The following is a 16,818-nucleotide window of genomic DNA, read 5'->3' on the forward strand; positions in this document are numbered from 1 at the left end:
AGACAGACTAAAATCACTTCAGTCAGAGAATACTTACCCACCCCAGCTATGTGCTGGTCCACGTTCTCGGCTTTGGGGATTTGGCAGTGAACGGAATAGACATTTTCATTTTCATACAGTTTATTTCAATTGTCGTGGATAGACAGTGAAGAAATTTTTAAAAGTATATTATGTCAGAGAGTGATAAAGGCTATGAGGAAGTTAAAATGCAAGGAGGATAGGTACAATGTGGGCCAGAAGATGTGACAATTTCAATAAAGTGGTCAGCAGGGGATCTAAAAGAATGAGTTCCTATGGAATGGTAAGCAAATGCTACTGGCAGTTATAGGAAACTAGAAGATGGTAGTTACATTATAACAGAGAAATCCTAAGCTGGATTCCAAGTGGGGTTTTTGCTTTTCTCCGTGAAACTATCTCAAGTCCCTCTTTATACACACATGGTTTAGAATAATTTCTTTCATAGTCCTAAGAATTTTTTTTCCTCTTGAACATGCCAGATAGCTAACTTGCTCTTCTTCCATTCTAGCCTAACTACTGCCACGAGTTATCGTTTTAAAATACTCAACTAGGGGTTACTGCACAAAATAAGTTTGGAAAAATAGGTTGATATCAGGTTGTGACATTTATGTTAAATTTGAAATTTACACCAAGTTACTGAGCTGTTACATTTTCAAGAAGAAATTACTTTATGGGGGTGTTTGCTATTTCCATTACAGTTGTAGTAAGGGGGCATGGATGCATTGTAGTCTCCCCGATAAAGGATTTTGGCTTCCAGAAGTAGCTTCCACTCTGACTAGTTCTGAACTGAGAAAGATCTAGATTGATTTTAAATCTGTATGCAGCCTGCTAAAGAATTTTGAAGTTACTTTAAATATTCTTTTGTTGGTCACCAGTCTGTTCTTTCTAAGGCTTAAAGCTAGTGTATTCTGTGATGTTAGACTCTTTATATCTATAACATAAAGTAGTTACAGAGAGCTTTACCAGAAAAGAGTGGAGGGATACCAGTTTAAGGATTTTTTGTAATATTGAATATGCCATGTATGTGTTGGGAGTGGGAGGGAAAGAGATGTGAGCAAGGAGTCAGTTACATGGAGAGTTAGGTAATAATTTTCACTATAAGAATAAATGGAAATACAGTCTGAGAGGTGAGATTTTAGTAGTTGTCATATTAGTGAAGGAAGACTTTGGAAATAATTTTTTCCACTTAGATTTGGTTTGCGACTGTTATCTGTGGTTAATTCTAAAGAAATCACAATGTTAGAAGGATTGCCAATTCAGGGACATTGCTTCCATATTCTGAGTTGTTAGGGTGCAGAAAAGTGGTAACTTTCCTTTCCCTTCAATGGTGAAGATGTTTAGTAGAGGAAATCTGACAGTTGCTGCTAATGGGGGTCACAGAAAGCCCAGGAAACAGAGCAGCAATATTGGAACACTCTTGGTGAAAATGTGTATATGTGCTTACCCAAGGTCTAGGCTAGTATAATCAGATGTGGACAATGGGCTATAATGTAGTTACGGGGGATGGTTGTCATCGTTACTGTTATTTATTGAGCCTCTAGCGTGAATCTTTTCTATTTGGTCACTTGATAGGGCTGTTTGTTTCCTAAGGCTGACACAAGCATTTTTTTTTCTCCTTGTACTGTAGGTATAAATTATACATAGTTTTTCTTCTTAGTATTAAAATATGTGTATCATTTTGTGCTCCGCATTTAGAGATGTAATCTATTATAAAGTAAACCTTATATTTTGAGACTGCTTATTATGATTAAAACTTTAATTTATCTCTAATTCTTTGTTACAAAGTATAGTTTGCACAAATATTAAATTACAGTTGGTAAATACTGTATGATTTGTATATTTAGAAAAATATGCATTATAGATGGAAAGAATTGGACCCTTTGAAAAGTGAGCAAAATTATTCATTTAGACATCTTATTATTTTGTTTTTAGATCTTCCATAAAGAAAGGAAAAGTCATATTTGTATGTGTCCCTTAAATGTATAGTCAGGGACTTCTGAAATACTAGATTTAAAAGCATTTTGTAAATTATTAAGAAAAAATATATATGCTGCCTTTCTTCTTTGGAAGTAATATTAAATACTTTCTATACACCCTAATCAAATTTTATAATATTCTTTTAAATAAGATTAGACAGCAATATTTTGTATTATGCAGCGAAAATGCTTCAAATTTATAATATAATTATGTCTGACTTAAAAGCTCTAGATTCTTGCTTTCAATTACTTAGATAAATTTAGATACTTATCTACTTAAAGCATTGCCACAAACTATTCATTTATCAAATAATGATTGAGTTTAGCTTACTTGAACAGTAGTACCTCGTAGGTGCTCTGGTTGATTGAAAAAGAAGAATAAGTAAAAGATATCTTTCCTCAGTCACTTGTGATCTTGATAGGGAAAATAGAGAAATATACATAATAGTTTAATAGGATTTTTATGATACTGTATAAACAAATATAGTATATGGTATATACACAATAAACATAGGGTAATGATTGACATAAAATAAAGCATTTGTAGGATAGAATTGCTGAATATTCTATAGATGGAAAGAAGATTGAATTGGATACTAAAGAAATTAAGATTTTAAATGTAAAGAAAGGAGAAATAGATGGGGGGTATGGTTTTGGCACTCATTTTCTGTCATTCATTTAGTACCGGTTTATTCATTATGTGCCAGGCACTCTGGTGTTCGAGGATGTAGCTGTGAATAAGACTGTCTACTATCTCGGGGGAGAGGACAAATAAGAAACAAGTTAATGAACAACTAAGATAATTCTGATAATAATACATGTTTAGAAGAAAATAGCAGGATAATGTTATGAGAACAAAGAGGGGAAAGCTTATAGGGAGGACAGATAAAGAGTTTAGAGATTTGTGAAGTGGCACTTGATTTGAATGATGAGAAATTTGAAATAAATCACAACTTTTTAAAGTGAAGAAATAGCAAGAACAAAGCCCTTGAGGAGAGAATGATGGTAGTATATTATTGAAACAAATGAAAGGATAGAGTGGCTAGAGCAAAAAAGGGAGAGAGTAAGGTTTGGAAATGTCAGAAGTATTCGGGTTTCAGATCCCACAGGGCCCTGTAAACTATGGTGAGAGATTTGGGTTTAATCTTGTTTGGTAAGAATATATTGCAGTTTTAAGCAGAGGAGTAGGATGATGTGACTTAGGGTTTGTTTTGTTTGTTTGTTTTGTGATTGTGGCATTTAACAGTTTATTTTTTAAATTTATTCACTGTGGTAAATTATACATAACATAAAATTTACCACCTTAACCATTTCAAAGTGTAAAGTTCAGTGACATTAAGTACATTCACATTGTTTTGAAACCATTATCACCATCTGTCTCCAGAACTCATTTCATCTGGTCAAACTGAAACTATGCTCATTAAATAGTTACCCATTCCTTCCTCCCCTCCTTCCCAGCGCTGGCAGTCACCATTGTGCTTTCTGTCTCTGTGAATGTGACTGCTCCAGGTACTTCTTGTTAATGGAATCATACAGTGTTTGTCCTTTGTGTTTGGCTTTTTTCACTTAGTGTAATGTCTTCAAATTTCATCCATGTTGTAGCACATGTCAAAATTTCCTTTCTTTTAAAGGCTGAATAAGATTTCATTGTATGCATATATCACATTTTATTTATCCATTGCACCTTTTCTTGTGCTTATTTATTAGTCATTTATATATCTTCATTGGAGAAATATCTATTTAGTATTTTCTCAGTTTTAAATCAGGTTGTTTATTTTTATGTTGAGTTGTAGGAGATTTTTGTATATTCTGGATATTAACTCCTTATCAGCTATATGGTTTGCAAATATTTCTCCCATTTTATGAAATATCTTTTTACTTTGTTGATTATATCCTTTGATGCACAGAATTTTCGAATTTTGGTGTAGTCCAGTTTATCTGGTTCTTTTTAAAAAAATGTTGCTTGTGCTCTTGTCATATCTAAGAAATCATTGTCAAATCAAAGGTTATGAAGCTACGTTTTGATCTTTAATCCATTTGAGTTAATTTTTGTGCATGGCGTAAGGTAAGGGTCCAACTTTATTCTTTTGCATGTGGATGTCCAGTTTTCCCTACCCCATGACATATGTTTTTTAAAAGAATGAATTTTGGTAGGGTCAGTGTATTGAGGAAGAATAGATGCAAATGTATCAGTGCAGAATCTACTCCTGAAATGTTTCAGGCAGGAGCTGAACATGGCTTGACTGATGTGATCGCTATGGTGATGGAGATATATAGATAGATATGTGATATAATTAACAATTAAAGCAGCAGAACTTGGCTTCATGAATTAGATGTGGAGGTGAGGGAAAGATAAATCAAGGGTTTAATCTTAGGGTTAATTTAAGTGGATTTAGTTGCTGTTTATAGAAGTGGGAGAAATGAGGTAGGGATAGGCGAAGAGGTTTTGTTGAAAGTTCTAGGTAGTTAAAATCAAGAGTTCAGTTGTGAAATGTTAAATTTGAAATGCCCATTGAGTATCCCAGTGAAAATTTTAGTTGACAGTTACCTGTGTGAGTCGAACATATAAAGAACGAGGAGTAAGGTTAGAGATATAGGAGTCAGCAGCAACAGGTGAGAATTAAAGGTCATAGGATGGGTTATATAATTTAGAGGAAAGGGCACAGAAATGAGCTTTGGAATGCCTCAACATTTAGTGGTAATGCAGACAAGGAGACAGTAGAAAAGGAGACAGTGTAGAAGCAGCTATTGAGTAGGAGGAAAACCAGGAATGTGCTATTTTAAGAACTGTAAGGTACTTACCACAGTCTACTATTTTCATGTAATCCTGATTTCTTATATTATACTGTAAACTGCCTGTGGATAGCATTATGCGTCTTTGTATTCCTCACATATAGTAGTCTCGAATGCTTGGCATATGCTAATATTGAGTTTATTTCCCTTAAAAGCATTGCTGGAGCCCCCGCAATCATCAGGCACTGTTCTTTGGTCTGGGGATATAAGGATAAGTTACATAAGGTTGGTGCCATCTGGAATGGAAGAAAGATTTGTAAATACATAATTGAGATGGTGTCATATAGAAAGATACAATGTAGTAAGTACCATAAAAAAAGGCATATGCACTTTGGTGTAGAGGATTAGTTTTATAGAGAGACACAGATGAAGGATCAGAAAAGGTTTTAAGTAGCTGACTTTTCAGTTTTACTGTGAAGGATGAATAAGATAGGCAGGATGAAATTAGAAGTGAGGTCATTCCTGGCTGAGAGAGTAGTAGGAACAGATGCAAAGAGGTACAAAAGTACAGTGCATATTGTTTGAGAAAGCAGTCTTAGAGTATAAAGGAGTAGCAAAAAGGAGCCTGGTTTCTAAGCCATGCAAAGTTGTTGACTCTCTTCTGTAGATCATGGGAAGATAAATATTTTTTAATGTGTACAGTGATAAGATTTTTGTTTTAGAAAAATGACCCTGTAAAGTATTCACTAGAATAATAAGACTAATGGAAAGAAGTTCGATTGGAGGCTGTTGTAGGAATTGAAGTTGAGTGCTTGAGGGGCACTGGAAAATATAGAGACAAACAGCTTTTAGAATTATTGTGGAGGTAGAATGGACAGTACTTATAGTCTATCAGATGTCAAAGAAGTGTCAGGTATAACTGATATTTCTAGCTTCAGTAACTGGGTAAATAGCAATGATATTAGTAGAGAAGGAAAGAATGAATGATCTTTGAATAAGAGAATAGTTTAATAAATTATAGTACGTTCCATCCACAGAAATCCTCTGATGATAATGGTGCACCATAAAAATAAACAAGTTTGTATAGTATGGCTCTTCAGCATTAAAAAATATTTTATAAGCACATACATACACACACATAATTATGTATATAATGTACAAGATATCATGTTTCTATAAGTTTAGAAAAATATAAGGACAGGAACAAACTGTTAATGGTGGTAGCTTATTCTGAAAAATGGACAGAAAGTTAAGAGCTTTCAATTATTGCTTCATTATAAAAGCGTTGCATTTTTTTTAAACAATGTTTATTACTTTTATACTAAAGCACTAAAAAAAAAGAATAAAACGTCAAGACAGAATATTACCTGTCAATTGATTGTTCTATGTAGTAGATGTCCATCTTGAAAAACAAATAGCAAGAAAGGGTATTTTGATTCTCTTCAAAATAACACTTTTTTTTCTCTTCCTAACTTTGTTCATAATGTTGTCTGCAGTGAGGATTCTTGTTATTTTTGCCCTTTACTTAAGGCTCTTCTTTACACTCTAGTTCTCTATTGGTGCTTTTTTCATCTTGAGGAACTCAGTGATCTTTGCTTCTGCTGAACTGATAGCATGTGTATTCTTATGTTGTAGAAGTATTTGTATTATCTGTTGCCGCATAATAAATTAATGTTGCAGCTTAAAATAACACACGTTTTGTGTGTCAGGTGTTTGGGCACAGCGCAGATGGATCATCAACTTAGTTTTGCAAGTCTGCAGTAAAGACCTTAGCCAAGCTGTGTTCCTCTCTGGAGCTTGAGGTCCTCCTCCAATCTCATGTGGTTGCTGGTGGGATTCATTTCTTTTCACTTGTAGGATTGAGGTCCCCATTCTCTTGCTGGCTGTCACCAGAATTTGATCTCAGCTCGTAGAGGCTGCCCTTTGCTCCTTGTCACATGAGTCTCTCACAATGTGGTAGCTTACTTTTACAAGGCTGGCAGAAGAATCTAGTCTGCTAAGGCAGAGCGTATAATGAAACATATCACAGGTGTGAGTATCCAATCACTTTTGCTGTATAAAGCAACCTAATTAAGAATGACATCTCTACTGTATTCTGTTTCCTAGAAGCAAGTCCCAAATTCTGCTCAGGTTAAATGTAGTAGAATGGGCTCATACAAGACCTTGATTTATTGGAGGTCACCATAGAGTGTGTGTCCACCACAGCATTCATATTAGAGTTTAAAGCTGGAAAGGACCTAATAGTATTCTCTTTCTCTCCAACTAGAGTGTAAGGAATGCTCATCTCTAGTGCTTAGTCTCATCTTATGTTGAATAGGTATTTGATAGGCAGATCGATACTCAAAAGGCAGAGGGAATTGTGGAGGAACATGTTAAAAGATCAGAATAAGTACTCAGAAGACTTATTCAGTTATAAAGTGGATAGAATGAATAAGGCTTGATTTTTGGGACATTGGCTGTGAAATAGAGAGCATAAATTAAATCTGGAAATATTATAGAGGAAATCTTGACAATATTTGCTGATTGATTAGGAGCCTGGAGGAAGGTGGTAGAGAAGAGAGAGGACACTAGAATAACTTCGAGGTTGCTTATTTGGGGACTGGGAAAATGGTGTGCCATTGACTAATCAGTTCAATTAACGTTTGAGTGCTGTGAGGCAATATATTGATGTTAAATTCACAATGTGGTTTTCGGTCTCTGGAGAGGAACTAAGAAACACAAACCGGTATTTGACATCTGTACTCATGAAAGCCCTTGCCTTCTCTATCTGTAGAGTCATAGGAAGTTATTCATTAGCAGTTTTAAAGTTGCACTAGGGATTGTTTTTATCTGTAATGCCTGAATGTGTACTGTTTAATGACATTTGAAAAATATAAGATATTGCATTAACTTCTAAAATAGATAGGACACAGTGAAGAAAGGTGGGAGCCATCTTAGAATCTCTGCACAGTGTTGTTTTTTTCTTTAAAAAAAATTTTTTTAAACAAATTTGTTTTTTATTTTTTTAATAAAATGTATTGGGGTGATATTGGTTAATAAAATATAGTTGTCAACTGTATAATTCATTAATACATCATAAGTATACTGCACTGTGTGTTCACAACCCAAAATTAAATTTCTTTCTTTCACCATGTATTTGCCCCCTTTTGCCCTTATCTACCTTCCCCCGTCCTCCCTTTTTTATGGTAACTACTAAACTGCTGTTTATGTCCATGAGTCTCTGTTAATCATATGATTTCACTCATATGTGGAATATAAAATTTAAAGCAACAAACAAGACAGAGAGACTCTTTTTTTAGTTTGGTTCTGTGTTAGAGAACATATTCAGTATTATTTCCTTCGAAATTCATTACAGATTTCTTTGCTGCCCCACATTTTGCCTGTTTTTTTTTTTTAATATGTTCCATGTTTACTCAAAAAGAATGTTTAGTTTTCACTTAATAGGTGCAGTATATGTGTCAATTAGATCAAATTTGTAATCATACTGTTCAAAAATATTCTATAGCACCATATCTTCTACACCTAGTTTAGAGCCATATTCTTAGAAACATTCAAATATAGAATCTCAAAATTCTGAATTTCTCTCTGTTCCATTCATCATATCATTTGAAGTTCTTATCTTTTTATGTCTAATTTTGCTTCTTAAAGCCAGTTTTTTCTTATAATAATAATGATACAGTAGTCTTCTTTATCTATGATTTTGCTTTCCATGATTTTAGTTAGGTCAATTGTGTTCCAAAAATATTAAGTGAAAATTCCAGAAATAAGCAATAAATTTTAAATTGCACATCATTCTGAGTAGCATGATGAAATCTCACACTGCCCTGCTTCATCTTGCCCTTTGTGAATCACTCCTTTGTCCAAGGTAATGTAAACCAAAGGTCGTGGTCACCAATTCATGCCAACAGAAGTCTCTATGGAGTGTGGTGAGGGTGGGGAGACTTTATTCAGTGCAAACAGCTCAGTTTTGAAACAGCTTGGCTGTGGAACAGCTCAGTGTGATTCACCACAGCTGTGGAACAGAATGGCAGTGACACAGCTCAACAGTGATGTAGCTCAATTATGATATAGCATGGCTGTGGGAGCATGTCTATAGAACAGCAAGGCTCAGGTGGCCCCTTTGTCACAGCTCTAGTGTCACAGCTTAGCTCCAGTGAGACAGCTCTGCTCCATACCAGTGTTACAGAACTCTGCCTTTGATGGAAACCGAAAGTGCACTCCACAAAGGCAGAGGTGTGGCTCCTTGTGGTCTCTGATGGGTCCATTTCTATGCAACTGAAGACTCAAAATTCTCACGGTATGATTGATCCAAAAAGCACTGCCCTGATTGGTCAGAATGGAGCCATTCTGATTGTTCAGTAAAGATGCAAATGAGGATATAACTGCGTAGCTCTGATTGGACAGGGAACGTCTCAGTTCTATTGGTCACATTTTGATCTTAGCATTTCTCTTATAAGGGTTGATTCATTTGGCAGGAGCCAAATGGTTGATTCGTAGTGCAACATTGCCAGTTCACTGCAGCTTTTCTCTGAAGCTCAAAGAGCATGAGAGGCCCCTGTTTAGCAATGACTACTATATTCTCTCTATAAATTTGAGTCCAGTTAGCCACCAGGTGTCCTTCTTAACAGGCACATTCATTCTCAGTTTTGACAGTGTCTATACTCTATATGCTACCTGCCTGTTAGTCACTTAGTAGCTGTCACAGTTATGAGATCAACTCTTGTTGTATCTCAATGGTGTGTTCAAGTATCCCTGTTTCACTTAATGGTCCCAAAGCTCAAGAGTAGTGATGATGGAAATTCAGGTACACCAGAGAGAAGTCATAAAGCATACATACGTATATATAGTATATGTAGGGCTTGGTAATATCTGTGGTTTCAAACATCCCCTGGGAGTCTCGGACAGTATCCTTTGTGGATAAGGGGGTCTGCTGTGCATTAGTTTTCTTGTTTTTCTTTACTATTTTTTTTTATTGTTTATCTTTTCTGAAAAATACTTTCAAACTTTGTATGACTTTATATTAAATTTGTGATACTTAGAAGTAGCACATACTTTAAAAAAAATCTACGTGACAGTAATTTTATTATTAAATCTGTTTGCTTTTTATATATTCCTGATATATTTAGGTTAAAATTTATTTCCTTTGTAAATCAAAATTAACAAAGAGGTCCTGAAAAAGAGAGTCTTTATTCAGGTGAAACACTTTACAAACTGGGGAAATACAGCCTCTGGTGGAAACTGAAAGTATGGTCCACCAAGACAAAGAGAAGGTTTACGCAAATCCCCAAGTAGCCCAGTTTAATGCAAATGAGGCTCTCAAATTTATATAATTCTTACTGGTTCAAATCATACAATTCTAATTGGTCAGTATTGTATGCTCTGATTGATCATTATAGAGCAGTTCTAATTGATTGGTATAAATGCAAATAAGGATATAATTGTGTAGTTCTCATTGGATGGGACAGGTCTCAGTCTATAGGTCAAAATACAAAGCCAGGGCTTCCCTATAGTGGCTGACTTAGATGGTGTAAACAAGCAGAGCAGAGTGCAGGAAGCCAAGCATTCAAGCTGAGGTCCTTCCAAGTGTACAGAGTACATGAGGCGCCCCTGTCAGCAAATGGCTGTTAGACTCTTATTATTTATAAAATTTGGGCCCTCAGTTGGCCATGGGGTATCTGTCTCAGCAGATAAATTCCTTCTTGGGGTTCACATCAAATAAACCTTCTTGAGGGCTGCACTTTACTTGTGTCAATGTTTTTCACGTTCCTTTTGTTTTGTTTTCTTCTTTTGAGCTAAATATTTTTGTTACTCAATTTTTATTAGCTTTTTGTTTATACATTATTTTAGATACCTTTAGTAGATCCCTAGAGATTGCAATGTGTATTTTAGATTGTTAACATCTTACATAAATTGGTTCTTTCACCAATTCATGGACAATAAACATTACAACCATAATTCTTTTTGTTTCTATTGGTTCCAGTGCTATTGTTATGTATTTTAAGATTATGATATTTTTGAATTTTTGAAGTTATAATTGTAAACATTCAGTATTCTTTTACATTTTTTTATACTTACCTTTTCCATTGCTTTGTTTACTTTGTTTCCTTGCATCAACCTAATATTATTTCCTTTCTACTGAAGAACCCCATTTAGTGTGGGTTGTCTAGTGACAAATTCTGTTATGTTTGTCATTAAATGTCCATATTTTGCTTTTGCTTGAAAGGAAAAACTTTTCTTCTTAGGTTCTTTGGTTGGGGGCCTCTGAATCAAACTGATAAAAGACAGATTGGAATGAGAAAAGACAGATTTTTTTATTCATGTATGTTGGAGGGACTTCCAGAAAAATGTGACTCAAGGCAGGGGTTAGGATTTGAGGTATATACCATCTTAATAGGGGAGGGGAAAGGAGAAGGGCACTTATGGGAAAACAAATTACTTTTAGGAAAGATAAATGGATCTGTAGAAGAATAGATGGGAGATACGGATAGTTTAATGACAGTGTTCCTTTTGACAATTTCTTATTCAGGTGTTGACTTCTAGTCTCCAGGTAATTGGAGTCAATCTTCCCTAGTTATGAAACTTTAGTGGAGAGGGTTTATGACAGTTGAATTTTTGTGGGAGACTCTGCTTTTGGGGACAGAAAGGGGAGTTGAGAAAAATACTTCACAATGGTATATTCTGGATACCTTCACTTTTATTTTTGAGAGACATTTTTTGGATATAGAACTCTTAGCTGTTATTTTTGTTAGCACTTTGAAGAGGGCGCTGCATTCTTATCTGGCTTCCATCAGTCTTATTCTTATTCTTTTGAAGGGAGGAAGGTGTCCTTACCTCTTGCACCCTCTCCTTCCCCATGGCTGCTATTAGGACTTTTTTCCTTTGACAATTTTACTATCATATGACTGGGCGTAGTTTTCTTTTATTGTGCTTGGAGTTTGTAGCATTTCAACATATGGCTCAGTGTGCCCCACCTTTTACAAAAAATGTTGGCCATTATGTCTTCAAGTATAGCTCTTTTCTAATTATCTCTAAATACACTATGCTATTTCTTTACTTCACATATGCTCATATTAGACCTTTTTTTAAAATCATAACCTGTATGTTATTTATTTTGTCAAATATTCATCATTATTCTTACCATGCTTCTGTTCAGTTATCATTAACCTGTCTTTCAGTTAAGTAATTCTTCTTTAGCTGAGTTTCATAAGCTGGTAAATCTGTTCCTAATTTCATGTTTGTTTTATTCAGTAGTTCTACAATTTCCAATCTCTACTGAAATTCTTTTTTATAGATTCTGTTGTTCTTAACCATAACTACTACTACATTTATTTCATTGTTCACATATGAAACTTTACTATCTTGATTTTTTGTGAGTTGGTTTTTATTTGGTTTTCATTCACTTGGTATTGTCTCTTTTTATGCCTGTTAATTTGTGATTTGATGTCGAAAAGTGTTTTATTAAATTGTGGGGGTAGATGTGAGTCTCCAGATGATGATATCTTCCTCTTGAGAGGATTTCCTTTTGATTTCTGATTAGTAGTTAGACTAGGTGCTGCTTATGTTAATTTGGGACTGAGCTGATTGATTCAAAGCTGGAGTTTTTAAAATCTTTGTGAGAATTTGCCCTGTTTTCAATTTGCCTACTCCTAGCATGTAGCCCTTATGAGGTCTTCTGAAGTGTTGGGTTTTGCTGTGGAACTTCCTGCATTGGTATTTCTGTTTTATTTTTTCTCCTCACCCCGTGAGATTCTTAAAAATTTTTTTAGCTTTTTTGTTTAGTTAATATGAATATAAATCATCATAATGTTGTTTGAGGGTCTGTTTTAGTGTACTTGAGGCCTGGTCTATTTCATAATTCCTAAGATATACCTGGGTTTCTTCAGTAAGCCTGGGTAATCTACTAGTACCCCTCCACCTTGGCAGGTTATAAAATTCAGTTTTTGTCTTTCTAGCTCTGTAAGACTGATCACAGCTCTGTTCACGTTCTCTGTTCTCACATGTGAATAGCAAAAGCTTCAGTGGGAAAAGTCGTGCTTCGTGTCTTCTGTGTGCTTTCCTCTGTAGGGTCTTGGCTCCTTAAATCTTGGCTGCCTTGGAAGCTCTCCAATATCTTCAAAAAGATTAAAACGTAAATTTACTCAAACATTTTTAGTTGCTTTTGTTGAGTAGCTAGTTTGATAAAAGCTAATCTGCTGTTGCCAGAGGGATAGCTTTTTGCTGTTACATTCTTCAGTTATCTAGTGTGAAGTAACGTGCTACATTGAGTACCGTGTCAGAAAAGTAAATTCTTTCCTTCCCAAATAACAAAATATGCCACCTTTGAGCAGTGAATAATCATATGTTGTTTGTGTATACACATATTTATTTGACAATACCATCTCTTTATAGGTTGCTTAGCCAAACAATGAAGGATCATCTAGTAAGAGTAGCAAATGAAGCCGAATTTATCCTGAGCAGGCAGCGAGCAGAAGATATTCACCGACACGCGGAATTTGAGGTAGGTTAATAAACGCGTGGTTGGTGTGAGGAAATGACCAATTTTAATGGTAATCATGGGAAACTGCATGGAAGTATGGTGTAAGCAGATATATATCTACAAAAAGTTAAAACTTAATTTGTGAGATGATTATGGGGGATTCTGGGAAGCTAGTGCAAGTCTCTGCAGCCCTCTGGTCTCAACTCCGTTTCACCTACAAGTAACTTACAGCAGCTTCTGTGTCTGGGTGACCTAATCTTAACCATGTGAGCTGGATCTTGGCTCTTACAGTTTTCCGATAAAGTAAATTAGGGAAGGACTTTTGCCCTCTTTGGGCGAGACAGTGCTAGTTGACCAGAAATGAAAACCCCTATGGTAGAAGTAAGATTTTCTGTTTCTAGAGAGAAGCTGAGCACAGAGCATGAAGTTTCTTTACCCTTGCAGTTTGAGAGCATGCTAATCTTTATAGTATAAGAGGTGAGGGAGCTCTTAGATTTCTTCTTGAGTCCTCACAGAGGGAACAAATGACAGTCTCATCCTGGGATCACTGCTTATCTCAGCAGTTGCACCTGAACAGGTGTAACAAATGCGAATTCATAAAGGAAATTAATGGTATTGTATCTATATCAATTAGAAAATTTCACACATAAGGTGAACTAGAAAATTTGACAAGAATATTTGCTAAGAAATGGAGAAAAATAAAAAGTACCATCTGAATTCTTTCTAACATGTTAAGGGCAGATAATTCAAATGTTGTTGGTATTTTTCTGGTACACTAAAAAAGATGAAAACCTCTCTAGTGCATTTTGTGCAACTATCATGATATGAAGGAGGTACTGGAAAAAATATAATTCTAAAAGGCAAATTTCACTTAAGACTATGGGTACAGAATTCTCACTGAAACTTTAACCAGCATACTCCAACAATGTAAAAAGAATTATATGCTGTGACTACTTAGAATTTATTATGGAATTCAGAGATGGTTTAATATTAAGATATCTAAGTAAATTATATCAACAAATTAAAATGGAAAAATCATGTGAAGATACCAATAATTATAGAAAAAAATATGATAAATTTTGACAGTGAGCCCTAATGCAGCTTTGAGAAAAAAAAATATATATAAGAAAAGAATCCGAATATGCAAGACTATTTACTAAACATCATTTAAATAAAATAGTTGAAGCCATTTCCATTAAAATCATTAAAAAAAGTGATATCTATCACCATTATTTAACTATTTTTTTTGATGTTCCTGTTAGTGTAAGACATAGTTAAGATAAATGCTAGAAAAGAAGAAACAATATTACTTTTAGATTGTTAATGCTGTGACTTAGGGAAATCTAAGAGATTCTCAAACATTTTTCTACCAGAAATATGGGTAACATTGTTATATACAAGTTAATATGCAAAAAATTTTCTTTTGACTAGTAAGCAGTAGCCAGCTAAGAATATTAATTAGAAATATAGTCTGTTTACAGTTAAGACAAACATAATATTTGGGGTCAAATTCTGTAAGTAATGCACAGATACAATTTGGAACGAAACTATAAAACCTCATTAATAAAAAATAATACATACTACTGGAAAGTCATTCCATATTCTGTGTACACAGGAAAGAGAGAGAGAGAGAAACACAGAGAATCAGTGTTTTATTTTGAAATAATTTGAGATTTTCAGGAAAATTATGAGTAATAAAAGAACTCATTCACCATTCTCCTTGATTCTGTGATTGTTTGTTTCACCACATGTACTAGCCCTCTTTATTTTTCTGAATTTGAGAGTAAGTTGAAGTCATAATTTCCTTTTATCTCTACTTCAGTGAGAATTTCCCGTGCATTCTATTTTAATCTTACACAGTTATCAGATCAGAAAGTTAAAATTAATATAATGTATTATTTAATTTACAGTCCTTATTTATAGTTTCTCTATTGTCCCCGTAATGTCTTTCGTCATCAAAAAGAGAAAATTTTAATGTCATAGCAATGTCAGTTTTTTTTCAAATTAACATGTAAATTCAACACATACATTAGCATACCATCATTAGAATAACAGTGGAGTGAATTGTAATTGAAATATCCCCTTAAAAAAATATCCAAACATTAAAAACTTACCATTAGAACAGTAGAATAATTTGGAATTTAACTATTTCCTTTAAAAATATCCAGATATAAAAATCTTCCAAGTAATATATTTGTATATCCAATTATCCAGTTAATATAGGAAAATAAATGCTTTAGTATAGTCCTAAGATTTATGAAAAAAGAATGTTGAGGATGTATAGTACTTGCCTTTCCAAAAAAGCAATACTAATTAAAACAATACTATAAAGACAGCATATACAAAAAATCTTCCAGATAGAATAAGTATATAGGGTGAAAGATGACAGAGTAAATATTTCAGAAAAATATTTGGAAAACTGAAAAGTGGAAATGAGGCATATGTGAGAATTTTGTAACCGAGACAGAACACTTTGAAAGTATAAACATAAATATCTATTACTACATATAACATTAAGCTGAGGAAAGATGCCATCGACAGTGTGGAAAGGCAATGCTATGTGGAAGGACTGACAAATTAATATATTTAATATGTTAATTCTTATAAGAGAAAAGTAACCCAGCAGACAAGTACTCAGGGATATGAATAGGAATTTCACAAAAGAATGTGACCAGTAACATAAAATGATACTCAAATGCACAAATATTCAAGGAATTAATTCCTTGACTTACACATTAGAGAAATCATGATCCATCACTTCTCTATTCTCAGATTGAGAGGAACTTTAAAAAAAAAAAATGATAATGTACCGCCGAGGGGACTAGGGAAAATGAGTGGGCAGTGGTACATTTTTAGTGTCACGGAAAGGCGATATGATCATAATGTATTTTAATAATTATATAAGCACACACAAAAGTGCATTTACCCGATAATCCTACTCTGTGAGTTAATCTCTCGGAAATAAAAGTAATAGTATGTAAGAATGGATATACAAAGCTATTTATTGCAGCATTGCATGTCAATTTAACAAAAACAACTAAGGAAAAACAAACATTTCTTTAAAGAACAGGGTATTAATAAGTTACAAAAAAATAAGAGGTCGATTACTTCTTTAAAATTTTTTTTACAAGAGTTTTATTCACATCATTTTAAGCCTCATTCTGATTCATAATCTACTATGAAAGCTCATACCTTCTTTTCATTTTTTTCCCTCATCTCCCAGTTTTTAGTTATATTTTAATTTTTATATCGACTAAGTGTATAATTTTCATGTTTTGTAATCACAATAGCGATAGTACTCATGTTTGTAATATATTTAAATGAATTCAGTACCCAACCTCTCTTTTATTAGTCACAGTTTCCTAATTTCCAGGTTCCTTTTTTTGACTCAATTCTTAATTAGCTAGGTTTCGTCTTTTTTTTTTTTTAGTCTACAAGGATCTCACGTGATGTAAACTTAAAATTTTTTTCATGTTTAAGAATAATTGCCTGCTGTCCTTACATTTGAATGACACCCTGAGAGATTTTCAAGTCTTGACTGAAGTTCCTTTAGAACTTCATAGATGTTGTTTTGTTGTCTTCTGGCTTTGAAGTAACAACTGTTGCTTTCAGAGA

At 34.1% G+C, this 16,818-nt stretch overlaps 1 protein-coding gene across 5 annotated transcripts in view; it reads left to right on the forward strand.

The window, feature by feature from the left end:
* LRBA (LPS responsive beige-like anchor protein) overlaps window positions 1–16,818 on the forward strand; it is a 549,008-nt gene that overhangs the window by 186,228 nt on the left and 345,962 nt on the right. For all 5 annotated transcript variants that reach the window (XM_039875986.1, XM_039875985.1, XM_039875984.1 and 2 more), the window contains one exon: window positions 13,116–13,224. In XM_039875986.1, coding sequence (XP_039731920.1) covers window positions 13,116–13,224 — 109 coding nt within the window. The remainder of the gene's footprint in view (window positions 1–13,115; window positions 13,225–16,818) is intronic.

This window comes from Pteropus medius, unplaced genomic scaffold, assembly GCF_902729225.1.
Source record: "Pteropus medius unplaced genomic scaffold, Ma_sr-lr_union100, whole genome shotgun sequence".
Taxonomy (NCBI): domain Eukaryota; kingdom Metazoa; phylum Chordata; class Mammalia; order Chiroptera; family Pteropodidae; genus Pteropus; species Pteropus medius.